At 33.9% G+C, this 24,968-nt stretch overlaps 1 protein-coding gene across 8 annotated transcripts in view; it reads right to left on the reverse strand.

Moving 5' to 3' along the window:
* Nucleotides 1-24,968, reverse strand: part of COG5 (component of oligomeric golgi complex 5) — a 276,711-nt gene that overhangs the window by 117,705 nt on the left and 134,038 nt on the right. For 6 of the 8 annotated variants that reach the window (XM_069461710.1, XM_069461705.1, XM_069461706.1 and 3 more), the window contains exon 8: nucleotides 1,828-1,993. The exons of the other annotated variants lie outside the window; for them this stretch is intronic. In XM_069461710.1, coding sequence (XP_069317811.1) covers nucleotides 1,828-1,993 — 166 coding nt within the window. The remainder of the gene's footprint in view (nucleotides 1-1,827; nucleotides 1,994-24,968) is intronic. 8 annotated transcript variants of the gene reach the window in all.

A 24,968-nucleotide genomic window follows, 5' to 3' on the forward strand; every position in this document is an offset into this window, starting at 1 on the left:
TTGAAATAATTTTAAACTTATAAAAAATTTGCATTATAAAAATATTTTTCACTGAATCATTTGCAAATAAGTTAGTGACATGATGCCCCATCACCCATGAATACTTTAATGTGTATTTCCAACAACAAAGACATTTTCCTACATAACCTCAATATAACCAACCAACAAGATCAGAAAATTAATATAATGCTGCCTATGTAACACTAAGAAAATAAAAATAACAGTGATTATTCTTTTAAAGAAAATTATAAAGAATCAATGCTTAAGGCTTCTACATTAAATCATGGTATCCACTCCTCAACAGATGATAATAAGGCAGCTTTAAAATTCTTTATTCTTTCAACAAAAGAAGCGTACATTAGGATTGACAGCAGGTGAATAATTACTTTCATTTTTTTCCTATTCTTGACAACACAAGAGGGAATGAGATTAAATTGCTCCTGGAAATTTAAACATTAGATCAAACTTTCTGAGAATAATTGCTGGGAAAAGCTGAGAGTAAAATCTCCTTTGGCAATTTCTTTTCAAAGATTTCCTTCTGGAATAGTCTTAATACAGACCTGTTCGGAGGCTAGAGCTAACCTTTAAAAATCTCTTTAAGACCTAAGATTCTTTTATCTCTTTTTATCTAGTGCAATTTATTTATGAGTTACATATATTCAGTGTTACTTAAGGTCAAATTTATATAGCAAATGTAAAAATAACAATAAATGGCTGCAATATTTTTTAATGTTAGTCATTTATCAGGAACTGTTATAAATTCCTCATGGGTTATTTCATTTATTCTTTAGGACAACGCTTTGATGATTATAGAGTACCTTCAATGGAAAAATGGGAAAAGAAAAATCAGAAACACTAAGATAACACTTTGGGGATTTTTTTCTGTAGAATGAAGGAATAAAATGGGATAGTAGAGCTAAAGAAAGAAATGAAGTCAAGATAGATTTGATTGTTTTTAAACAGAAGAAGATACAATAATGCAATTGTATGTGATAGGAAAGAGACACAAAGACAGAAACACTGACAATGTGGTGGAGAGAAGTTATCTGCTGAAGCAATACCTTGGGATTGAGATCTAATGCAAATCTAGAAAGCACAGTTCATCCATACTAAAAGGAGAGAAGAATGAATATAAGGGGGGAAATGAAGACATGGAGTTGCAGTGAGTTTGGGTGACAGGTGCACATAGTATGTGGTCTTTTCTATCCTTTATGGAGAAATGTGTTACATATGTAAATATCATCATCAGATTAAGTCTTGGCAGGAAAAGGGTTACAGACTGCTAATGCAGGGCTACCCTTCTCCACCTTGAATGTACTTTCCTTTGGTAGTTTTCTTTAGACTTCGCTACAGCTGTCACGTTTCCAAAGGTTTTATCAGTTCCTGTCTGCACAGTTAGCCATTACTGCTCCTGAGTACCAGAATTATCTTAAGGAAAAGTCCAGAAAGCTTAAGTAGAGATGGCATTCCTTAAAAAAATATTTTCTCTCTCAGTAAGAAGTACATGTGAGGATAAGGATTTTAGAGGAAAAATATGTTCCTTTCCTTTTTTTTTTTTTTTTTTTGGCATCTGTTTCCTCTCAACTAAATGATGCCACAGTTTATAGATCTTTATCTAGAAGTTCTGAATATACCGATTGGCCAGTTCAACTCACTGATTAGGCATAAAAGCTATAAATAAATTCTAAAACATAATTTCTTCTCTCATTTTCTGTCTACTAAAAATGAGTCATTAGATTGCTTTGAAACACGAGTGTTTCATATACTATTCAAAGGACTTCTCAGTTATAAATAAATAAAGAAGCTAAATATAAACTATATCCATACCTCTCACAGCTGACTGGGAAGGCTGAGTCAAAACTTTGATGTCTAACGCATTCTTGATATTTTCCTCTAAAGTAACACGATATCCATCCACAACACTGATAATAGTATCCTTCAAAATTCCAAGATTATGGAAAACCTGAAGAGCTGTTCCGACTTGAGTAGGATTCTTTAAAAAAAAAAGGTGAGGTAGAAACAGATATAAATAGGAAAACCAACGAAACGAATATAAACATATGACTTTAAGTGGTATTTGAGCAGTTACTGCCATATTTTTAAATTATCAAAGACAAGAACAAAGACAATTTGGAATGAAGATTATTTTTAGTCATTATTTATTTCATAAAAGACAAAGTTAAATATTATGTATATTATTTCTCCCCCTTTCCATTTTTGTCCTCATTTAAAGGATAATAACAAGTTTGGAAGTCTGTTGTGTAACATCAGAGTGTATTTAAAATTTACCACCAATCCCTATAAAGAGAGTCATGCTGGAACCGACAACAATCGTACATTTGTTTAGAGAACAAATAAATGACTTCTAATTAACCGGGCATGGTGGCATGTGTCTGGAGTCCTAGCTACCCACTTGGGCCCAGAAGCTTGAGGCCACAGTGATCTATGATGGCACTGCTGCACGGTAGCCTGGGCAACAGACTGAGAACCTATTTTTTAAAAAAAAGACTTCTGCAGAGTTGACTGAGAGCTGAGCCATGCAGACTGATACTTACTATTTTATTATATTTCATTCATCCATTCATTCATTGTAACCACAAATATTTATACAGTGCCTACTGTGGATCTGTCATAGTTCTGGGTGCTGGAAATATAGTAGTGAAACAAAACCAATGAAGTCCTTGTCCTCATGGAGCTTCTATTTATTGAGAATGCACAAAACATAAATAAAACAGAATATCTGGTAGTGATATGTGCTATAAAAAAGTAAAGCAGGGGCCGGGCACGATGGCTCACGCCTGTAATCCTAGCACTCTGGGAGGCCGAGGCGGGAGGATCGCTTGAGGCCAGGAGTTCAAGACCAGCCTGAGCAAGAGGGAGACCCCGTCTCTACTAAAAATAGAAAGAAATTATATGGACAGCTAAAAATATATATAGGAAAAAATTAGCTGGGCATGGTGGCGCATGCCTGTAGTCCCAGCTACTAGGGAGGCTGAGGCAGAAGGATTGCTTGAGCCCAGGAGTTTGAGGTTGCTGTGAGCTGGGCTGATGCCATGATACTCACTCTAGCCCAGGCAATAGAGTGAAACTCTGTCAAAAAAAAAAAGAAAAGAAAAGTAAAGCAAGGAATAAGAATAGAGAATGATGGGAATTATTATATAGAGAGGAGTCAGAGAATGTCTCTTTGAGGTGATATTTAAACAAAGACTTGACTATACTGAGGGAGGGAGTCTAAGAAGGATATGAGGACATACAGATCTGGGTAGCAGTATTAGCAGAAGTACTGAGATAGAAATGTGCTTGGTATGTTAGGGAAACAGTAAGAAGTCCATGATGGTAGCTGGAACAGAGTGAAGCAGAGAAAGGTGGACGATGAGGCAGCTAGTAGAAACACTATCAATTAGTAGATTATGCCTAGAGAGATATAAATAGGTTGTTGGATTTGTGGCTAAGTAAATGACTAAATTATCAAGCTAATATATTTCCAGGCCCAAATAGTTGAAATTCTTCTTTCATTGATGATTCAGTGTCTATTATTAGAGACACACGATTAAAAAGTTAAATTATTTCATTAACTTATTTTCTAGACTAAGTTTATTTAAAAAGGTTACTTCTGAAATCTATTGGTGTTATTTTAAAATATCACATGTTGCAGACACACACACACAGAGGCAAAGTAGAATCAGCTTAAAGAAAATAATAGGAAACATGGTTGATGAATAACAATACCCATTTGAAAAAAATTTTTTTTTATTAAACAAGGAAAAGTAGTAAATGGATATTATTTCAAATATGTTCTAATAAAGCAGCTTAACTTAATATGGTCATAATAGAATTTAATTCTGTTATATACTATAAGGTCTCTATTAGTGTACCAACAAAGAAAATAAGGAAAAATAAGCTATTTCATATAAACTTATTAACTGAAAACATGGGGCATGGCATTTGCTTTTATTGTTATTTCCAGTTTTCTTCCTTTTTCCCAAGAATGATTTGCTTTAAACTTTTAGTAAAGATCAAGAATCAAAATTAGGCAGCTATAAAGAAATTTCCCATACCACCATTCAAGTGTATATATAATTCAAGAAGCATTACTGGAACAACTTCAAAGAATTATTTCACCTCATGAAACTCAAATACAGATATATACTTTAAAATTATACTTATTACATTTATTATCCTCAATGGACCTGAAAAGCATAATTTCTCCACATACAGTACAGTTTCAGTGTTATCTATCAGTTGAATATACATTGTAAGATTTATATGCCCATCAATTGAAAAACATATTTCACTTGAAATATCTGCCTAAAAAGTACCAGTCTTCATAATTCTCTACTCCAAAAATTATTAATTTCCAAAAACTTTTCAGAACACAAATGTATATAGCTCATCATTAAATAAGCATATATTAGAGCAATATTTATAATTCACAGTAATTCTATAAGTAATTTTGAACTTGTCAGTGTGAACATTTTTCCAATTAATGCTAATTATTCACATTTATAGCTTAATATTATTTGTTCATAGGGAAACTACAAAATAATAATTATTCTAAATAAAATTCTTAAAGTAGCATATGTACAGGAGGCAAATTATGTAAGCACAGCTTTTTGAATTATCACAAAGTGAACACACCTAGATCATGAAACCAAGTATCATCAGCACCTTTGAATCTTGTGTGGCTCCCCAAACTGTATTTCTCCAATACTATCATTATCATTACATCTAACACCATAGATTAATTTTGCCTGTTTTTGAATTTTACATAAATGGAATTACACAGTATGTATTATCTTGTGTCTAGTTCCTTTTGCTCAACATCTTATTTGTGAAATTTGTCCATATTGTTGCATTTATCAGTTGATCCATTTTAATTGCTGTGTAGTATTCCATTGTAGAAATTTACCTTAGTTTATCTATACATCTTACTGTTGAGATATACAACTGACTTATTTCCACTTTTAGGTGTTTAATGCTGCCATGAACAATAGTAATGATGTCAGTGAACATATATACATATGCACTTCTGCTGGATAAGAGTAGAATTTGCTGGATCATAAGGTATAATATGCTTGGTCTTTGTAGATATTGACAATTTTACAAAGCCATTGCAACAATTTACATCCCCACCAGCAACATATGAGAACTGTGGGAGCTCTACAAACTTGCCAAAAATTAAAATAATCAGTCCTTTTAATTTTAGCTGTTTTTCTGAGGGAGCACTGTGATTTTAATTTGCATTTCCAAGACGACCAAGGAAGTTACCCCTTCTTGCATGTTAATTATCCATTTGGATATCTTTTTTTGTGAGGCGTACAGTCATCTCTTTTGTCCATTTTTCTGTTTTTTATCATTTACATATTTGTAAAGTTGTTCATATATTTTAGCTAAAATCACTTTGATGATTATATATACTGTAAATATGTTCTCCTTTGTTAATAAAGTCTTAGAAGAAAGAGAAATTCCTAATTTGAATGTAGCCCATTTTATTAATCTTACTCTCTATGGTTAGCACTTTCAGTATCCTGTTTAAGAAATTTTCCCCACCTCGCATTCATAAAGATGTCTTTTGTTCTTGAAGTTATCTTCCTGAAATTCTATGGGTTTATCTTCAAACTTAGAAATACAATCCATCTGGAATTAATTTCTGCATTATATGAGGTAGGAGTCAAGATTAGTGTTTTTCTATATGTATGATACCCAATTGATCCAGCACAATTTATTTGAAAAAAAAAAAAAAAAAAAGCAAATCAAACCCTCCCCCCCAAAGAGTCATTTTTGCAATATATCAAGTTTCCATATATTTGTGTTTGTTTCTGGATCACCAATCTCTGCCACTTGTCTATCCTTATACAAATTCACCTAAATAATTATAGCTTTAATATAAGCTTTGATAGTCAGTCATCTGCCACTGTTCTTCTTCAATTTAGTATAGGCTCTTCTTGGTTCATGATACTTCCAAATAAATTTCAGAAGTGGCTTCAAAATTTACATTTAAAAAAAAGCTTCTGGAATTTTGTTTGAAATTGCATTAAGTCTTTAAATAAAATTAGAAAGAACTGATATCTTTATAACATTGAGCTCTCCAATCCACAAATATGATCTCTCTCTTCATTTACTCAGATTTCTTTAATTTCTCTTAATGTTTTGTAGTTTTCTGTGAAAAGGTCTTACATATCTTTAATTTGAATTATTCCTATGCATTTGATGTTTTTTGGTATTGTAAATGGTAACTTAAAAAAAATAGTCTGTTGCTAGCATATTAAAAACACAACTGATTTTTATATATTAAATTTTAACCTAACAAACTTTCAAAATTCAGTTATTAATTTTAATAGTTTATCTGTAAGTTGTTTGGTTTTTCTACATATACAACCATGGTATCACTGAATAATTTTTTTTTCTAATTCTTTTATATTTTATTACTATTTCTCATTACTCTGGCTAGTATCTTTCAGTATGATGCTGAGTAGAAGTAGTAAGAGTGGTATTCGGTGTCATCCCTAATCTCAGGTGGAAAGCCTGAAATATTTCACCACTGAGGTTTTTGGAAATACTCTTTAACAGGTCTGCTAAGAGTATTTTCAATCACAGATTTATTATTAATTTTATTAAATGCTTTTTCTGTACCTACTGAGTGATCATTTTTTTTTTCCTTTATTGAAGAAATTATGTTGCACTTCTGGACTAAAGCCATCTTGGTTGTGATGAATTATCATCAGTTTTAGATCTCCCTCGCTTACATTTGCTAACACTTATGTTTAGTATTTTTGCAACAGTTTTGAAGAGAGACAGCTAGTAATTTTCCTTCCTTATAATGTTTTGATATCAAGCTTACTCTGGCCTCATAAAATAAGCAGGTAAGTATGTTCCCTCTTTCTCAATTCTTAGAGTTTATATAACATTGGTCTATTTATTCCTTAAATGTTTGGAAGAATTCATCCTGGTGAAGCTATCTGGCCTTAGAATTTTCTCTGAGGAAAAGTTTTTAATGATAAATTAAATTTTGTTAATAGGTATAAAACTATTCAGATTTTCTAATTTTCCCAATGTTATTTTTGGTAAGTTGTTTTTCTAGAATTTGTCAATTTTACCTAAATTTTCAAATGTATTGGTATAAAGTTATACCTAATATCCTCTATCTTTTTGGTTTTTGTTGGATCTTTTGTTAAGTCACCTTTATCGTTCTTGTGCCTTTTTTTTTTTCTTCCCTTCATCAGTCTTTTTGGGTATTTATCAATTTAAGTTACTAATCTTATCAAATAACTAATTTTTGGTTTTATTGTTTCTATTAATAGCTTTTATTATTCCTCTTTCACAGGCTTTGGAGTCAGACCTAGATCAGAATTCAAGCACTTAATAGTGGTAAATCACTTAACCTAAGGCAAATTTTACTTAACCTCTTTGAGACTTAATTTCTTCATCTGTACATCAGCAAAAACAATAGTAACAACCTAGTGGGTAAATGAAATAAGCCTTACAACTGATTTAGCACTAGAAGATAGGAAGAAGAGCTCAGTAAACATTAGTTACCTTTATCTTGATCTGCAGGTATCACACTATAGCGAAAAAGACATGAACTTTTAAAATTAGATAGACTTGGGATCAAAACCTAGCTCTGCTATAGATAAGCTATGTGACTTTGGGCAAATTACCTCATCATTCATCAAATTTTATTATATGTACAGAAATGATTAATGTTTGTTTCTTCATCAGATTTTAAGATCTCTTAGGGAAAGGTTCCATGTTTGTTTTGTTCACTCCTAGCATCTAGTACAAGCACTAGATGGATAGGTATTCAAGAATTATCAACTGCATAAGTGAATGAGTAAATAAATTAATATGATTTAGTTTTCTGGGGTTTGGTTTGTTAATTCCTTCTTTGTGAGACTGTTGAAAAGGCTACTGAGATAACAACTTTACAATACCTGGTACTCAAAATAAAAGTAATAAAAAAATATTGGTTCTCAGATCATTTATTAATATTCCAGAACTTACAAGAATGCTAAGAATTGTCTTTGTTCCAGTTCCAAAGGAGTTCTTATCATTCTATCTTTGCTTATCATTGAAATAAGTAAAGTTACACAATAGTTACTATTTGGGTAACCGTGAGAAGTTAGCTCTCTTCTGTCTCTTAATTTTGTAAAATTTTAAAATGATGAGAATAGATGAAAGGAGGGATTCCCAAAGCTGCATAAAGATATTTTTTTCCAAAAAAAGCAGCCAACCAAATTTTTCATTTAGTTGGACCAGACTGACCTTTTTCAAAGCTCTCAGATGATTCTGATACAGTCAGCCTGGCAGCTGAGAACCAACATTTAGGAACCACTGAACTAAATGGCTTTACCAGACTTTTAAGGACTAGAATCATTTATTTATGTGAAGATAAGAATTTTTTGGTAAAAAGAACAGAGTACAAAAAAGAAATGACAGTGGAAAACCACAGAGTATGCTTGTGCTGTGTATGTGAAAAAAACATTAATAATTTTATTGTTATGCTGTTGTAAATGAATTACTTACATAAACATGGATGAGTCTAAGGTACCAATGGGACATGCTTTTTTGGAAATGTAAACACTTTTGAAACGGATAATCGCAGAAATCTAGTCTAGGTAGCAAACTAAATTGAATAATAAATAATGAAAATGGAAAGGTGTTGAAAACCAGAAATCACAAAGTGGATAAATAAAGAACAGAATCAATGGGAGTGAAAGAATGGAAATGGGACGAAAGAATACTCAAGTCAGAGCTGGAATTGGAACATTAGAAAAACTGGAAATGAAATAATTTTGTCTAGCTATGATTTAAGTGAAGAACGTCTCCTGGAGATACTGAACATTAGTGTCCTTTCCCCAACATTCTGTCTCATCACAGACAAATACCATGTATATTGACCACAGTTCTTGTTGAGCCCTTATTAATAATAGATTTCAGGCTTTTAGTTCACTCACCTATAAAATGAGGGGACTAGACTAGATGAACTCTAATAGCCTTTCCAACACTAAAACATAATGATTTTATTATCATTCAATGTGTTTCATCCACCATGTGCTGACACTGTGTGAGGTAGTGGGGATAAGAAAATGAAGCAAATACTGCTCTGTCTGACCTTTCAATATTTATGGTCTGATGGGAGATAAAGACAAGTAGATCAGCAATTAGAATGTACTGTGATAAATTAGGGGAAAATGGAGGGATTAATGAAAACACACAGGACGTGCAATTACTTAGACTTGGTGAGGGAAAGAGGGATGGAAGGGTGAGGAGATGCTACTTAAAGGAAGGTGTCTCAGCTAAGACCTGAACTGGACTGGTCATGGGAAGGCGTCAGGAGTAAAGGTAAGAAGGTAAGGAAGATTGGGAGGAGTGGGAAAGCAAAAGGAAAATGTCCAAGGAGAGAAACAGCATATACAAAAGCCCATGAATGACACAACGTGCGGTCACACACTGGTGAACCTAAATCCACTAACATGACACCTGACAGATAGGAGTTCTACATAAATACCAACTACAAATCCTGATGCCTATGTAAATGGCTCTCAAACTGCTGTGTAATTACTTGGGGAAACTTGTTAAACGAAAGGAAGCACGTGGAATGCTTGTGAGATGCTGATAAGGTCTGGTTTTCTTTTTTTAAAATCTGAGTGCTGCTTATACATGTTTGTTTACTTTGTGAAAAATTCATTGAGCTGTACTCTTATGATGCATGAACTTTCCTGTTGATTACATTTTAATAAAATAATTCTAAAATAAATAATAGGAAGTGAAAGGAATAACAGGTTATGACAAAAGATACTTATCAGAAAAGACTTCTGCTTAAATACCTAAAACACCATTTAGTAATGCTTTATAATTTTAGAGCAAATATGTTAGATTGAATAGAATACACAAATGTTTAAATTATTAAATAAACATGAATCTTATATAATTTTCTCCCAAGACAATACACATAAGATTTATACTTGTATGTACACAGTCAAAATTATTGTTTTTAAAAATAACTGACTCCCAAATATTGCCTAATGTGAAATTTATATTTTGGTTTTGAATGTTGTTATGTATTGAATGTTTGCATCCCTCAAAATTCATACATTGAAGCCCCAACCCACAATGTGCTGATATTTGGAGATGGGGCATTTGGGAAGTAGTTCAAGGAGAATGAGGTCTTGACAAGGGGTGGGGGACTGGTGTCATGGGATTATTTCCCTTATATGAAGATTCACCAGAGAGCTTGCTTGCTCTCTCTGCCGTGGGAGGACGCAACAAGAAGGTGGCTGCCAATAAGCCACAAAGTAGCCCTTAACAAGAAACTGAACCCTGCTGAAACTTTGTCCTGGACTTTCCAGTCTCTAGAAATGTGGGAAAATATATTGTTGTTTAAGCCACCCAGGCTATGGTAATTTACTATGGCAGCCAGAGCTGACTACATGTAGAGCAAATGGATTAAATTTTAGAGGGTATAGTGAGTTGAATAGTGTTCTCCCAAAATTCATATTGAACCAAATCCTCAGAATGTGACTATATTTAGAGATGGCATCTTTGCAGATGTAATTAGTTGGGATGAGCTTATATTGGATTACAGTGGGCCCTAAAGCCAATGACTGATGTCCTTTTAAAAGAAGAACATGCACAGAGACACGGAGACAAACACAGAGGAAAAGGGCCTGTGACAGCAGGGGCAGACATTGAAATGACACAGTCACAAGCCAAGGAACACTAAGGATTGACGGGCGCCCCCACAACCTAGGAAGAGGCAAGGAAGAATTCTTCCCTAGAGCCTTTAGGGGTAGCATGGCCCTATGATACCTTGTTTTACCTTGTTGCTTCCAGAACTATGAGATAATACATTTCTGCTGTTTTAAGCCACCCAATTTGTGGTAATTTTTTTCTCCTCAAATTCCTTTTTACCATTGTGGTAATTTATAATGGCAGCCCTAGGAAACCAATACAGAAAGATAAGGGTAACAGAAAAATATACATATGCTTGTAACCCAGGTGGCCATCGATATTTGAATGGAAAAACAAAATGTAGTATATACACACAATGGAATATTATTCAGCCTTAAACAGGAAGAAAATTCTGACACATGCTATAACATGAATAAACGTTGAGGGCATTATGCTAAGTGCAATAAGCCAGTCACAAAAACACAAATACTATATGATTTCACCATATTGTATGAGGTACCCAGAGTAGTCAAATTCATAGAGACAGAAGTAGAACGAAGGTTGCCAGAGGTTAGGAGGATGGGGGGAATGGGGAGTTGAGTTACCACCAACAGAGAACAAAGATTCCAATTGCTCCACATCCTCACCAACACTTGCTATTTTGTATCTTTTTGATAGCAGCCATCCTAATGGGTGGAAGGGATATCTCACTGTGGTTCTGGATTTGCATTTCCTCCATGATTAGTGATGTTAAGCATCTTTTCATATGAAATGTCTATTCAACTCTTTTGCACATTTTTTAATTAGGTTGTTTTTTGTTGTTGAGTTTTAAGTATTGTTCATGTATTTTGGGTATTAAACCCTTATCAGATATATGGTTTGAAAATATTTTCCCGTTCTGTAGGTTGCCTTTTCACTCTGTTGATTATTTCTCTTGGTGTGTAAAAGTTTTCAAATTTGACGTGATCCTATTTGTCTTATCTTTTACTTTGTTGCCTTTTGTGCTTCTGCTGTCATATCCAAGAAATCATTGTCAAATCTAATGTCACGACACTTTTCCCTTATGTATTTTTCTATGAGCTTTACATTTTCAGGTCTTACATTTAGGTCTTTAATCCACTGTAAGTTAAGATTTGTATATGGTACAAGGTAAGGGTCCAACTTCATTCTATTCCATGTGCAAGGAATATGCATTTTCAAAACAAGTATCCCAAGTTATTTATACATACCAAAGTTTGAGAACCACTACTTACATCATTCCTGAAAGCCAAATTAAGAAACTTCATCTTCTTCAATAATATCATTTTGGATACTCTCCTCCACAGCTTTAGACCTGGCTCTCTGAAGCCCAGGTGTTCTTTGCACAGAGTATAAAAATATATGATCTTTATTCCAAGGACAGGAAACTCAATTTACTAATGATGAAAATTATGGTCTCAAAAAATAATAGTTTCTCTGCTGCAATCATCTAGTATGCTCTATTATGAACCAGGCATTACCTAAGGTATTTTACATATATGATGTCTAATCTTCCCCGCAAAAATATTCGAGGTAGTTGTTATTGCTTCCTACATAAAGAGAGAGAAACTGAGGCATAGAGAAGTTAAGAGACAGCCTAAGGCAACAAAGAACAGATGGCAGAGCAAGGATTCACATACATCTGATTTTAAAGTTGATGCTGGCTGAGTTCAGTGGCTCATACCTGTAATCCCAGCACTTTGGGAGATTGAGGTGGGAGGACTGCTTGAGGCCAGGAATTGAGACCTGTCTGGGCAACATAGCGAGACTCTGTCTCTTCAAAAAAAAAAAAAAAGAAAAAGAAAAATTTGCCAGATGTAGTGGCCCACATCTGTACTTCCAGCTACTTGGGAGGCTGAGGCAGGAGGATCATTTGAGCCCAGGAGTTCAAGGCTGGAGTGAGCACCGATTGAGCCATTGCATTCCAACCTCGGTGACAAGAGTGAGACCCTGTCTCTTAACAAAAAGTGATGTTTTTTCCAAGTAACAATGTTTATTTGCAAATAACCATTAATATCAGTTAAAGAAAGGCCTGGTTTTTTTAACTGGTAAAAATAAAGTTTTTAAAGAAGGTAAAGGGAATGATCAATGAATAATATCTACTTATTTTGCTAAGGACATTTTTTTAAAAAAAACTCATTATATATTATCATTAATTTATAAAAGAAAGGATATTTAAATGCCAAAAAAATAGGGGAAACATCCTCAAAATCACACACATTCTTTAAATAATGTGAATATTCCTTTATGAAAGGGCCACTGCCAAGTTCTTATTTTTAATTTTAGAGGGAACTGATGAAAACCTCAGCATAACTGCTACCACTCTGCAGGTCACTGCTTGGGACTGGTACTTACGATATCTTTCTGCACAAACAAGTTGACCCAATCTTGCCGAAAGCCACCTACACACCACAGGTTATCCTCAAGTTTAATGTCTCCATAAAAATTGTCCATTAACACTGTTGGTGGGACTGCAAATTAGTACCACCTCAATGTATGGAGATTCCTCAAAGAAATAAATGTAGACCTATAGTTTGAGCCAGCAATCCCACTGCTGAGTATCTACTGCTAAGAACATGGTAGTGGCCTTTTCATAAAGAAATATTCACATTATTTAAATGAAGTCATTTTATCAAAAAGTCACCTGCACTTGAATGTTTATCACAGCACAATTCACAATTGCAAAGATATGGAATTAACCTAAGTGCATATCAATTCATGAGTGGATAAGGAAAATGTGTGTATATAGATTATATATACACACACACACATATATACACATACACCATGGAGTACTACTCAGCCATAAAAAGGAATGAAGTAATGTCATTTGTAGCAACTTGGATGGAACTGGAGACCATTATTCTAAGCGAAGTATCTCAGAAATAAAAAACCTGATACCATATATTCTCTCTAATAAGTGGAACCTAATAGATGGGTACACATAAAGCAATATAAAGGACATGAGTAACCAAGGAGCAGAGAGGGTGGGAAGGGGAGTGTGGGATAAAAGTTTACCTGTTTGGTACAATGAACACTATTCTGGTAACAGGCACACCAAAGGCCTTGACTTAAGCATCATACGAGATATCTATGTAACAAAAACACTCATACCCCCTTAATTAATATTTTGAAATAAAACAAATTCCTTCTTTACTATACTATAGGTTACGGTATTCTCTGGGAAGTTTGATGATTTTAAGTCAGCAACAAATGGTTAATCAACTTCTTGCCTCACTTATCAGATTTTACATGCTCTGCTGCAAATCATAACTTTTAGCACACTTTAAGTCAGCAAAATCATAAATTGTCCTTAATGGAGTCCTCTTTCTCATCCCACAAGTAATCCTGACAAATACAATGTGAGTACTTTAATTCACTGCTCATCTTGGAACTGCCTGCTTTGAATACCTATCTTTCCAATGTTCTAGGACAAATTCTAGGACTTCTATTATGTTTCCTTACATTCTCCACCCAACCCCCTTCTCTTTACAAAACCAGACTTATTCTTGGTACTCTGTGCCCTTGGGTGGCCCTCGTTCCTTGCAATGCCCCGCTGTGATCTGTGGTAAACAGCATACTCCACGCAGATGCTCTCTCCCCAATATAGCAACACTTTATGTATAAATATTGTTTCCAGCTTTTAAAAAGGCCTTCACATCCATTAATTTTATTTTGTCATCACAAGAGAGGTACAGTAAGTATTACAATGCTCATTTTACAGTTAAGGAAACTAAGGTACCAGAAGGACAGGCCCACAGCTGCTTAGTGACAGGCCAGGTTTTGGTCTTGGGCCCTTCACTCCCTACTCTATGCTCTCTGCAACAGGCCATCCTGTCACCACTTGACTTTATGAGACCTCCAGATGTATCAAGTGTTCAGGTGAGATATGTTCTCTAACAATTGTAAGAGATCTCAAAATGGACAGACTAAAAACATTTTTTTTTTTAATTAAAAAAAATTTTTTTGAGACAGGGTCTCATTCCGTTGCCCAGGCTAGAGTGCAGTGGGATTATCATAGCTGACATCAACCTCAAACTCCTGGGCTCATGCAATTCTCCTGCCTCAGACTTCCAAGCACCTGGGACTATAGGTGCACACACCAGGCCTGGCTAATTTTTTAAATTTTTTTGTAGAGACAGGGTCTTGCTATGTTGCTCAGGCTGGTCTCAAACCCCTGGCCTCAAGTGATCCTCCCATCTTGGCCTCCCAAAGTGCTGGGATTACAACTGTGAGTCACCACACCTGGCCCTAAAAACATTTTTGTAATACCATGCTAGAAAGAGATAAATTTCTATTGAAAAAGGTGCAGTATCTTGTAGACAATGTCTTATCTTTAAATTAGATATTGAATATTCTAAGAATAATTTTGCTACATATTGTCACTGTGACTTTCAAAAAATCACTTAATCTTATATGAAATTTTCCAACTTCATAAATTATAATATTAGATGAAAGACCATGTAATAGAGCAGAAATAATAAATTTGTTCATGGATCAGAAGACTTATTAAAATGACCATATTGCTCAAAGCAATCTATAGATCAGTGCAATTCCTATCAAAATACCAAATTCATTTTTCACAGAATTATACAAAACAATCCTAAAATTCATATGGAACCAAAAAAGAGCCCAAGTAGCCAAAACAACTCTAAACAAGAAGAATAAAGCTGGAGGCATCACATTACCTGGCCTCAAATTATAATACAAGGCTACAGTAACCAAAACAGCATGGTACTGGTATAAAAATAAATACCTAGACCAATGGAACAGAATAGAGAACCCAGAAATAAAGCCACATATTTATAGCCAACTGATCTTTGACAAAGTGGACAAAACTATGCACTGGAGAAAAGACATCCTTTTCAATAGATGGTGCTGGGAAAATTGGGTTGTCGTATGCAGAAGAGTAAAACTGGACCTTTATCTCTTACCATATGCAAAAATTAACTGAAGATGGATTAAAGACTTAAATGTAAGACTTGAAACTATTAAAATTAGAAGAAAATCTAGGAAAAACTATTCTGGACATTGGTCTAGGCAAAGAATTCATGACTGAGATCTCATAAGCACAAGCAACAAAAACAAACAAATGGGACTTATAAAATAAAAAGCTTCCGCCCAGCAAAAGAAATAATCAACAGAGTAAACAGACAACCAACAGAATGTGAGAAAATATTTGCAAGCTATGCATCCAACAGAGGACTGATATCCAGAAGTAACAAGGAACTAAACTCAACAACAACAAAAAATAACCCCATTAAAAAGTAGGCTAGGGACATGAATACACATTTTTCAAAAGAAGACATACAAATGGTCAAAAAGCATATGAAAAAAATGTTCAACATCACTAATCAACAGAGAAATGCAAATTAAAACCAACATGATGTATCATCTTAGACCAGTTGGAATCGCTATTACAAAAAGACAAAGAGTAACAGATATTGGCAAGGACGCGGAGAAAAACAAATGCTTACACACTGTTGGTGGGAGTGTAAATTGGTACAACCTCTTTGGAAAACAGTATGGTGATTTTTCAAAGAACTAAAAATAGAACTACCATTCCATCCAGCAATCCCACTGCTGGGTATCTACCCAATGGAAAAGAAATCATTACATCAAAAAGGTACCTGCACATGTATGTTTATCATGCCACTATTCACAATAGCAAAGATATGTAATCAACCTAAGTGCCCATCAATGAATGAATGGATAAAGAAAATGTGTTGTGTGTGTGTATATATATCAATATATACATGTACATACACACACACACAATGGAGTACTATTCAGCCATCAAAATGAATGAAATCCTGTCTTTTGCAAAAACATGAATGAGACTGAAGGCCATTATCTAAAGTGAAACAATTCATAAACAGAAAAATCAAATATCACATGTTCTCACTTATAAGTGAAAGTTAAATGTGTACACACGGACATAGAGTATGTAATAATAGACACTGGAGTCTTGGAAGGGTGGGCAGCAGGTGAGGGATGAGACATTATTTAACAGATACAGTGTACATTATTTGGGTGATGGTTACTCTAAAAGCCCTGACTCTGCCAATATGCAATATTTCATGTAACAAAACTGGACTTGTACCACTTAAATTTATACAAATAAAGAAAAAAACAGACTTCTACCTCCTCAAAAGCACTTCAAAACATGGCACAACCATTTTCTTTATTAAACTAAAACTATTTCTCCTGCTTCAGAAATAAATATGACGCAATTTTTTCTTTTTCAATCCTTCTGTAGCATTACATGGGAGGAAAATAAAACCCTACAAGAATAGTCAGAAAAGAAGCATAGTTGTTTAAGGTCCTTAAAAAGCTTGCCAAAATGGAAACACTGTAACCAAAGCAACAGCTGGCACACAGCTAATGGAACAGAGATAAAGCAAGACTTCTGTAAAGATTATTCCATGAAATAGCTAGCAATATCCTCGTGTTTACTAAGCCATTGGCTAATATGAGATAACCTTTGTGAGAATAAATGCAGCATCAAATAAAGTTTGACAGGATTTTAAAAGCTTTATATAATTGGAATAGAAATGAATAGTGACAGAATTTGATTTAATTGGAAACAAAATGCAAAAATGACATAAATATACAAGTCCAAGAGTCTACTGTGGGTAAGAGCATTATATATTCAAAAATTCTGAAAAGGATCAAATAATCCTTGTTCCATGAAGACTAACAATCACATTTTACTTTTTCCCCTAATCAAATAATTCTTTAGAAGTTAAATTATTTTTAAGTGTTTCATTATGTAAGAGAAGGGCAATAAGCTGAAAGAAGGAAAAGGACAAATACAGAATATAAATTTAGCTCATCCTATTCTGCTGTTATAGTCCATGTACCACTCTACAAAATGACTCAGTTCACAAAGCTTTATGACCTATGATAAAGTCTTAGTTGATGCCAACTTATTTTAACTGGAAAACATGCAAAGATTAAGAAATTTTACTTCCAAAATAATTTATTAGTGAGGTAGTTTCAGGACCTCAATATTTCTTTGAAGTTTAATTAGTATACCATTGTACATTCCATTAAAATAAACTAAAATATAATTAGCCCCAGAATCACATTAAAAAGAGAGGTAAGGGAGGGAGGAAAAGGGAGTAGAGAGAAAGAAGGAGGGAGACTGAGGACAGGGAGGGACAGGATGAGGGTGGTGGGGAGAGGGCAAGGGCAAAAGGCAGGGAGAAAAAGAAAGAAATGACCAACATGTCCCTAACCCACTTGGCTTTCTTAAAGACATAGAGGTTATAGTTAAAAAGATGCAAGGTCAACTGCAGAGTAGCTATCTTTTACTATATAGACATTCCTTACTGCTGAAATAATATATAAAGCTTTTTTTTTTTTTAATAGCATAGAAAGGATAGAAACGAAAAAATCTTTACCACAAAGCAGATAATTCGTTAAATTCTACTCCCTGGGTAGAACATGTATATAATTTAATTTATCTGATTTCTCAGGTAAATTTAAGATGGTAAAAAGCACAGTACCTTAACTGTGCACAATAATTAGGGAATTATAAAATCCTCCATATTTTATTTATGAAGAACACTGTTAATAAAGTAACAATACCCTATATATAACAATTATATATTGGGCCAAAATATTTAAGGCAGTTTGTAACATCTGTGTGCATATGCCTTACCAGGATACACACACTTTACACTTTTCCTGGAGACACCACATGCCTAGAACACTGAAAACTTAATGGAGCTCCATGGGAGATTACAAGTACTAAAGGAAGAGAAAATCACATTAAATAATGCAATTTAAAAGCCAAAATTATATTAGCTACCTTGGTTATGATTCAGAGCTTAACAGTAGTTTTTCTGATTCAGTAACATGCAGCCCATTAATGCTTGATATGTACTTCTCAGCTAACCTAATATGATTATTTCAGAACCTGTTAACAATCAACAGTCAACAGTGTATAATCCAAATGAAATTAAGATACTAAGAAGGACATTTAATAGCACAATATGGTCTTATCAACCAGAAATCAACTTTATTCCAGCCTTTATTTTGAAGAGAGGCAGAAAAATGAAGAGGTTCTATAGAAAGGGGGGCAGGGAGCGATCAGAATGAGAGAGAAAAGAAAAAGAAAGAGAGGCAAGAATGAAGACGAACATGGATTGGAAAAAGGTTCTACAGAAAGAAAAATGATACACAGATAGCCTAAGAAAACGAGTGAGAAAGTATAAGGATGATCAATATGGAGGAAAAAAGGATACATTAACTTCCAAATTTTTTACAAAATAGATCTGAAGAAGACAGTCTAAGAGTTCATAGTTTGGAATCAAAATTTTTAAATGATGTCAAGACTTATAATAGCATATTCTCATCATTAGAAAATATTAGCTAATTATTAATAGGACACTAAATATGTATTCAATAAAATTTTATAGCAAAATGAAAATAATCAGGACAAATTAATGTGGCAAGCCCCCGAATCTTAATGCTTTATTAAATTTTTAAGTTACATATATAAATACAGCTTATTTAAAAAATACAATATACTATATAAAGCCATTCTGTGCTTTACCAAAGATATTTATGGCAAGTATTATGTATTAGCCATTCTCCAAAACTCCTTCCTTTCTTATTACTGGTAAAAACCTAATTTTCTCTAGAGGTGGCAATATGTACTACCCTATACAATGACTCATGAGGAGCCTAAGCCAACGTTCATAATTCTTTTTTGCCAGATATTTGCTTTCATAGTCTTCTTGACAGGTGGGGTGACCACGTGACCCAGATCTGGCCAGTGGGACATAAGGACAAGTCTGCTGAGGCAATATTGGGGAAGGATTTTGTAACACTGCCTTTTGGCTTGCAGCTGGCACTGCCCACCTCTGCACCTTGAACACAGACATAATACCTAGGTGTATGACAGCTATCTTGTGACCATGATGGGACAAGCAAGAGCACACTTGAGGATGACAGAACAGAAAAAAGACCCGAATCCTTATTAAATACCTGAAACAATGTTAGCAACACCCACAGCCAGACAAATCCCTATTTGCTTAAGCCACTATCAACATAGCTTGTTGTTGTAGTTCAAGCAGTCTCATGCAGCACCAAACTGATAGAAACACAATATATTAAAATGCATGAGCTCATAACAATACCTTTTTTTTAAAAAAAAGGGGAAAAAGGCAAAACAAAAATCACACCTCATCTACCATCATTGGTGATGACTATTATACTAACTCATTACTCTGTAAATTGGTAAATAACTGAAAAATTTAAGTATTTACCCATCATTTTCAAAAGGCAAATCTATCAAGCAATTCAGGGTAACCAAACATCCCTACTTGCTGAGTAAAAGTTCTTCTTTACAAAATAATCACAGCTAATTAACACAAAGGAATAACAAAAATAGAAAATCATCCTTTCACAATCTCTGATCAAAAAAATAATTTAAAAAAAGATTTAGGCAAAAATCATTAGTAGATGTTAAAAACATTAGGAGAAAGATTGACAGGGAATTAAATAATCTCAAGATGACAAAGTATCCACAAATTCACAGTGAAGTAACTCAATAGAGGAAAAAGCAATCTTTTTCAACAAAAGGTGCTCAAACAACTGAATATCTTTACAGAAAAAAATGAACCTACCACTGTACGTAAAAATAAACTTAAAAAATAAAATTATAATATATCTAAAAGAAACCTTAGGAAGAAAGCTTTGTAACTTTTTAGGGTAGGCAAAAATTTCTTTTACAATATACAAAAGAAAATATGAATAAACTGGACTTTATCAAAACTAAAAAATTTTTCCTTTTGAAAAAGACAGTATTGCGGGGCAAGGCAGCATTATTTTTAATAGGTTAATGTCCATCAACTTACCAGTATACAAACAAAATGAGTATGTCCATATAATGGAATATTCCTCAGCAATAAAAAAATGTACTACTTATACATACAACATGGATGAACCTACATAAAACATTCTGCTAAGTGAAAAAGCTAGATACATAAGATTATCTACCATGTGATTGTATTTATGGGAAATTTTTAGAAAAAGGCAAATCTATCAAGCCAAAAATTATAGTCTATCAAGATTAGTAAGTGCCTGGGTTTGGAGGTGACAGGAGGGCCTGACTGCAAGCAAGCACATGAGGGAAATTTTTTGTGGTGACAGCAGTATTCTAAAACTGGGTTGTGAGATGGTTGTACAACTATATAAACTTACTAAAACTAATGGAACTAAACATGTAATGTTCGTAACAAGGTTACAGTGTGCAAATCATACCTCAATAACAATGCTAACAGAAAAAAAGAGAAGCCATATAACAGGAGAAAATATTTATAATACATACATATGACAAAAGATTTGCATCCAGAATATATTAAGAATTCTTAAAACTCAATAATGAGAAGACAATAACCCTTTAAAAATTGAACAAAAACCCTTTAAGCACTTGAAAAGTTGGTCAGATCAATAGTTTTTAAGAAAAGGCAAATTAAAGCAACAATGAGACTCTCCTACACACTCACTAAAATGGCTAAAATTAAAGACTGCCAACATCAAATGTTGGCAAGAATCTGGAGGAACCAGAACTCTAAAGTACTGAAGTGGGAATGTAAGATAATAGAACATTTTCAGAAAACTGGAAGTCTCTTTAAGAAGTAAACATAACTAATATTCTTTGCAAGAGCCTAACCATTTTTTCCCCTAGGTATTTACCCAACAGAAATGAAAACATATGCTGATACTAAGATTTGTACTGGAGTATTCATGTAGTCTTCTTTACATAGCCCTAAATTGGAAATAACATATGCCCATCAAAAGGTGAATGGATAAACATATTACATAAAATGAAATCTTAATTAGTAACAAAAGAGGAATAAACTACCAATGGATGAATCTCAAAATAATTATTTTGAATGACTAAAACCAGACATAAGAACATATTGTATAACTCTAATTATAAAACTATGGAAAATGCAAATTAATCTATAATGACCCAAAGTGGTTGCCCGAGTCTTCATTTTTTTCTGATTATATAAAATAAAAAATCTAGTATTTACTACTATTAAATATAATAAAAATCGAGCACAAGATTGCTTATATAAAACCACAGAGTTATCCAAACACAAACATTTTTGAGAAACAGAAAACAATTACATAGGCTGAAGAGTGACTACCAAATTTTAATCAAACGGCAGTAATAGAATTCTGTAGAAAATACAATAAAAATTTAGTCAGTTATTGAAAAATTATTTACAAAGCAGAATGAAAATAAAATGCCATTCAATGAACTGGAAAACTATGGAAAACAATAATGCCAAAAGACCCTAAGGCTAAAAGCAGACAATTAATTAGATGTGAATCGAACTGCAAGGTGGCAATAAACAACAAAATAATAAAGTAACCAATGTTACTGTGGGTTGTTAATGACAAGAGAATTTGTCAAAGAATAAGAAAATAGCATGACTGTATAATATAGAAACTAGAATAACAGTACTACCTTATTATTTGATGTGAAACAAAAATAGAGAAATACCATATGGTAATTGAAATACTAAAAAGAGGAAAGGGTGAATGGAGGGAAGAGGAGGAGGGGGAGGGAAGAAGAGAGAGGAAAAGATTGAAGTATCCACCAAGAAAACACAATTATTTAAAGTGGGGATCAGCATACATTTTCTTTAAAGAGCAAGATAGTGAATATTTTAGGCTTTGCACACTGCATATGGTATCTGTTGCATGTTTTTTGGGTTTTTTTTTTCCAACCATTTGAAAACATAAAAACAAATCTTAGCACTTGGGCCATACAAAAATAGGCCACAGGCCCTAGTCTGCCAATTTGTGATTTTGAGTATTAAATGAGAGTTCAAATAAATTTCCATTGAAACCTAAGGATAAAATAGAAAGGACACAATAAACAAGTAAGATTAAGCTTTAGAGAAAAGAAACTTAAATGTTTAAAAATACCTTTTAAAATTATAAAACACTATGCCAGCAAAAATTAACATCACTATTTTTTTTTAAGGGAAAAAAAAAAAAAGTGGTCTCACTCTGTCATCGAGGCTATAATGCAGTGGCACAATCATAGCTCACTGCAGCCTTGAACTCCTGGGCTCAAGAGATCATCCCACCTCAGCCTCCAGAATAGCTGGGACCACAGGCACATGCCATCACACCCAGCTAATTTAAAATTTTTTTTTCTAGAAACAGGGTCTCACTATGCTGCACAGACTGTTCTTGAACTCCTGGCCTCAAGTGATCCACCTGCTGCTATACCCTCCTGAGTCACTAGGATTACAGGCATAAGCCACTGCACCTGGCTCAATAACATTACTATTTTTTTTTTTTGGCATTTTAATGGTATTTTTTATTGAGATATAATCCACGTAACATAAAATCTACCACTTTAAAGGGTACAGTTGAGTGGTTTTTAGTATATTCACAAAGTTGTGTAACTATCATCTCAAACTAACTTTAGAACATTTTCATTACCCCAAAAGAAAACCCCATATCCATAGCAGTCACTTCCTACATCCTCTGCCTGCTCCAGCCCCCAGCAACCACAACTCTACTTTCTGTCTCTAGTTAACATTACTATTATTAACATTATATAACGATATATTATCTTAAAGAGAAACTGTGGAAGAGTAACTTTTGAAATTATTATTTATGCATGTCAAAAAGTTAATCTAATTAAATGTCAATGTACCCCATCCCAAGTCTCTATTTTATCTAAAGAAAGCTAATTAGTGATACGCACAAACAGACAAATATTGGGTGGAACAATGGCAAATTATCAATTGAATTTCATAAAATAAAAGACATGAAACTTTTGGATATGTGTAACTTGAAGAGTTCTTACTATAATCACTCTTTCAAGTTGTTTACTGTGTGCCAAAAAAGTACTTTTTATAAGAGCTGAAAATTTATTGAAACTCTGTACTTAGTAAGTGGCAAAAACAATACTGGGACCAAATATACAAAAGAGTTGCCATAGGCTTAAAATGATGAGATCTGTTCTAGAATTCACAAGATGAGCCAGAAAATTTTCTAGCAGCTAAAGATACGAAAGCTAAACCTCTTAAGGCTTGACAAAGCAACGGAGAGTCTACTACTAGTGTTTGTTAGGTCCGTAAGAGAAGAAAGAGGTCACAAAAGACCTGTTGCCTGCTGAACTACTATAAGTAATTTCAAAAGGAATGAATGTGTTTAATTTTGCCAGGCACTACTTTTTGAAGCTTAAAAAAAATGCTTAACTTCCATAGATTCCACTGAACATATGCATTTGAACTGGTCTCTTTACTATACTAGAAATAATCCAGAATTTTCTACCATAAAGTTAAAAAAAAAAAAAAAAAGCTCATAATATCATAATATCTTACTGTATGCTATGTAGACACATCTATTGAACTTCAATTCTACATTGTTACCGTAGAGAAACCCTGTCCAGACCATGTTGTCAGGGTACTTATGGCTGACAACCAATGAACACCAGGACACTGGGCTTGACCAAGGTGGCTTTCTGCCTCAGGGAAAAGGCAAGTTTATACATGTTTTCTAACTATCACTAGCAACAATTACCACAGGGGAGATTATAGCCAGGTACTAAACTCTGAAAGAATGAAACCCTCATCCCTGACGACCTCTAAAGGCAAGTAAGTACATCATCATTCTCCGCCCTGAACCTGCAGAAAGTCTCTTACTTGTTTACTGTGAAAGCTTATAATTCATAAGTTAAAGCCATCTTCCTAATTAAAATGTCATCATTTCACTGTGGGGGCCTGGTAGCTATGGTGATGCAGGAACTGGTCCAGATTAAAATCTCTATCACCTATTTTTGAAACCTAGTTAAAGCTTAAGGTAATGGAGTCTGTTGCAATCCTGAAAATACCATAAGGCCCTCTCTCTTTTTCTGTTTGGTTTCTGTCAGCGAAAGATTCCAAGAGTCAGTAGAAAACAGAGACAAAGAGCGAAGTGGGCTTCAGGGAAGAGCTGCAGGCAGTCTGCTTACCCAGCCCCACGGGTGACAAAGACTGCCCACAGAGCTGAACAATGTTTTTTCTACCACGATGATACACCATGCTTCCCCAGAAGATGTGTTGTAAATCATCAGTCTTTCCAAACTTTTTGTAAATACAATGGTAGTGATATCACTATAAATTTTTTCCATACAGAAATAATAAAGCTTTTGTGAAGTCAGAAGATTACTTATGTATGTTTATAGAAAGAAACAACAGCTCCTCTGTATCTAAATATTTATTTAGTTTATGACTTTGAAAATAGAAATT

Source organism: Eulemur rufifrons, chromosome 29, assembly GCF_041146395.1.
Source record: "Eulemur rufifrons isolate Redbay chromosome 29, OSU_ERuf_1, whole genome shotgun sequence".
Taxonomy (NCBI): domain Eukaryota; kingdom Metazoa; phylum Chordata; class Mammalia; order Primates; family Lemuridae; genus Eulemur; species Eulemur rufifrons.